This window comes from Triticum dicoccoides, chromosome 7B (genome assembly GCF_002162155.2).
Source record: "Triticum dicoccoides isolate Atlit2015 ecotype Zavitan chromosome 7B, WEW_v2.0, whole genome shotgun sequence".
In the NCBI taxonomy this organism is placed as follows: Eukaryota; Viridiplantae; Streptophyta; class Magnoliopsida; order Poales; family Poaceae; genus Triticum; species Triticum dicoccoides.
The window spans coordinates 182,209,556-182,212,998 of NC_041393.1; the positions used below are offsets into that span (position 1 = coordinate 182,209,556).

Consider the following 3,443-nt stretch of genomic DNA (forward strand, 5'->3'; position numbering starts at 1 on the left):
TGTCCATTTGTAGGGGAGAAACGAATTTATGGGTGGGCATTACGTATGCTGTTATAACATCTGCACTATAGATGCTGTATTTGTCTCTCCATGCTGTGATCCTGTAGCGCTTACACTCTTAATTTTTTTCCAGGTTCCGCAGCAGGAAAATGAATTTGATTGTGGCCTCTTTGTTCTGTACTATATGCAGCGGTTCATCGAGGAGGCACCTGAAAGGCTTCACAAGAAAGACCTTTCTATGGTGAGCCACTATCTGTTAGTGTGTTGACCATTCTATGTTCGGTGTGTTTGACTGCTTTCAGAACACTGAACTGCACGCGGATATTCCTTGCTCATTTTTTCTCTAATTTTTTCTGTTAGTTTGGCAAAACATGGTTTCAACCTGAAGAGGCTTCTGCATTGCGAAAGAAAATGCAGATTCTGCTTCATCAGTTGTTTGAGGAAGCGAATCCCAGTAACTATAGTACACCGGAGCAGACAGCGGGTCAGTCGATTTTGGAAGCCAAACCTGCAAGCAATGTAACGGAGCCGACAATGTTGGAACACCCTTTGGAAGTCAGTTCAGCTGAGGTGACACCAACGTTGGAACACCCGCTGGAAGTCGGTTCTGCTGAGATGACACCAATGTCTGAACAACCTTTGGAAGTCAGTTCGGCTGAGATGACAGCAACGCAAGAACCTCCTTTGGTGGGCAGTTCTGGTGAGATGGCACCAGCGCAAGAACATCCTTTGGTGGGCAGTTTGGCTGAGATGGAACCAACGCAAGAACACTCTTTGGTGGGCAGTTCGGCTGAGATGGAACCAAAGCAAGAACACCCTTTTGTGGGCAGTTCGGCTGAGATGGAACTAACGCAAGAACATCCGTTGGTGGGCAGTTCGGCCGAGATGGAACCAACACAAGAACATCCTATGGTGGGCAGTTCGGTCGAGATTACGTCGCAGAAACCTTTGGAGGGCACTTCTACCCGACCACCTAGTTTTGAGCACCCTTTGGAATGCAGCTGATTGATGTTACCACCTCTGGAGTGACTTACGTTACCCGTAGAAACCGAAACCGGCTCGGAACTGTATTATAGATGGGAAAGTGTTGTAGCCTGCATCTGTAGGCAACTTTGAGGGAGGGGTGGTGTTGCATGACTGAACGTTGCAGTTAATGTATCCACGGGAACTTCCGTGTATATAAAATATCAGTAGGAGAACTGGTGGGTGTATGAGTCGCTCAGGGTGGACTTCATCTGTTCTTTAGTTTTTTTTTTACCAGCAAGCCTGGGGCTCTTTATTCCTCATCAAATATCGTTGCATCGTTTATAAGCGCCTGCATAAGAAATGTAGGGGGTTCATCGACCCACGCACAAAAATCTGAATAAAAACAAAAATGATCTAGCTATCTCATGTGCTGCTACATTTGCTTCCCTAGGGCATAACTCATACAAAACATCGTCAAAGGCACTTGCATGCAGTCATGGAAAATTGCTGAACTTGCAGTCGTAGAAAACCCTCCTGAGATAAGAGTCGATATTACCCTTCAGCCATAAGTACATCTGTCGCTCCATCAATTCTGAAGCATCAAGCCACAAATCCTCCATTAGAATCTCTAATCACCACCCCTGAAGCGGCCACATGGGTAGGATTGAAAGAAGCATCCATGTTCATCATATACACCCCTTTCAGGGGTTTGTGCCATCCTACTTGAGACCTTTGAGCTTTTTTCTTCCTGCTTTTGATATAATTAAGGGATAATTAGATTTATGCCTCTAGTTGTGTCCCACTCGTCTGTTTTACCCAAAATTCTCAAAAGTCACCGGTTCTGTCCAAGTCACTTTGCTCCTCTTATGCTTTTGCCCTTTGACCGTTTGACCGTCAGTTTGAAAACTTCATAACTAATTCATACTAAATCAAAAAAATGCAAATAAGATACCAAAATATTCAGAAAAAACATCACATATATGTCAGTATCATTTGCATTCATGAAAAAAGTGTTGGAAAGTGCCCATCTGAGTTTTAGCTCTTATGCTACCACCATGAATAGTAAAATCTGAAAAAGTTCAAAAAAATTCAAAAAAAAAATTGGTGGCAAAGAATGACAAATGTTTTAAGTGCCTGCCAAGTTTCATCAGGGAATAACATTCGTGGGTGCCGCGGCCAAAAAACAATCAGCACTCCAAAATAGATTATTTTTTTGCCACGACTTCCACGAATGTCGTTCCCTAATGAAACTTGGCAAGCACTTAGAACATTTGTCGCTCTTTGCCACCATATTTTTTTTTGAATTTTTTCGAATTTTATCAGAGTTTACTATTCATGGTGGTATCAAAAGAGCTAAAACTCGGATGTGCATTTTCCAACACTTTTTTCATGAATGCAAATGACACTAACATATAGGTGATGATTTTTTAAACATTTTGGTATCTTATTTGCATTTTTCTGATTTAGTATGAATTAGTTATGAAGTTTTCAAACTGACGGTCAAACAGTCAAAGGGCAAAATCATAAGAGGAGCAAAGTGACTTGGACAGAACTGGTGACTTTTGGGAATTAGGGCTAAAACAGATGAGTGGGACACAACTAGGGGCATAAATCTAACTATCCCTATAATTAAGCGATAAAGCACTGATTGACATCACATATCGTTTGGTCGGCTGGACCTCCTCTCCATGTGTTGCTTGCCTTCTCTCCCATGAAATATACCAAGCGGTATTTAGAACTAGCCCTCGCATGCAAACTTCTTGGCACAAGGGTGTTGGATGGTCATTTTTTAAAAGCTCCTCCAACACAATGGCACCAGATTTGTCGGCACACACAACCACATCTACCTTTTCTTTTACTCCTAATTCCTTCCAAATTTGCCTTGCTCTAGTACAAGTAAAAAACATACGCTTCAAATCTTCATATCCCAGTGGACACAAAGACTATTGACCCGGATCAACGATCATGTCTACGTGCTAATATACCCACACACAGGATCGATTCTTTCAGTGTTATCCAGCCAAAAACTTTCACTTTTGGTGCCACAGTAGATGTCCATAAATTTCTCCAAACCTCCTTATCTCCTGCCCGTCCTATGTCATCATCATTGGCATACATTTCACTGTTCTTTAGTTTTTTATAGGCTTAGCTAGAAGAGGTCAATAAAATCTCAGGCTCTGATTAGACGATGTTGCATAAGCCGGTTGGCGAGTTGCTGTGTTCTTTAGTTCTTCTGTCTGCAAACGCTTGCTGATTTGACGTGTTGTGCCAAAGGACGCAATCACACAAGGAAGTTGTGAAGATGAGCAAGTTTGTAGATTATAAGTACTAGACTAGATCTCGTCCTGAAACCTTAAGAGTTGATCTACACGGTTGCTCCTGGGCCCATGGCTGCAGGTAGGACTGGTTTCATAGCAACACGCTCGGCTGCTCAGGCCTTGCGCCTCCTCGTCTCCTTCCTCAACCAGTTCAATCGG

The 3,443-nt window shown here is 42.8% G+C and overlaps 1 protein-coding gene across 3 annotated transcripts in view; it reads left to right on the forward strand.

Annotated features, from left to right (window-relative positions):
* Positions 1-1,279, forward strand: part of LOC119341605 (ubiquitin-like-specific protease 1D) — a 15,808-nt gene extending 14,529 nt beyond the window's left edge. For all 3 annotated transcript variants that reach the window (XM_037613474.1, XM_037613477.1, XM_037613476.1), the window contains 2 exons: positions 134-241; positions 361-1,279. In XM_037613474.1, the coding sequence (XP_037469371.1) occupies positions 134-241; positions 361-1,005 (753 nt within the window). In that variant the 3' untranslated portion in view covers positions 1,006-1,279. The remainder of the gene's footprint in view (positions 1-133; positions 242-360) is intronic.
* Positions 1,280-3,443: the final 2,164 nt, after the last annotated feature.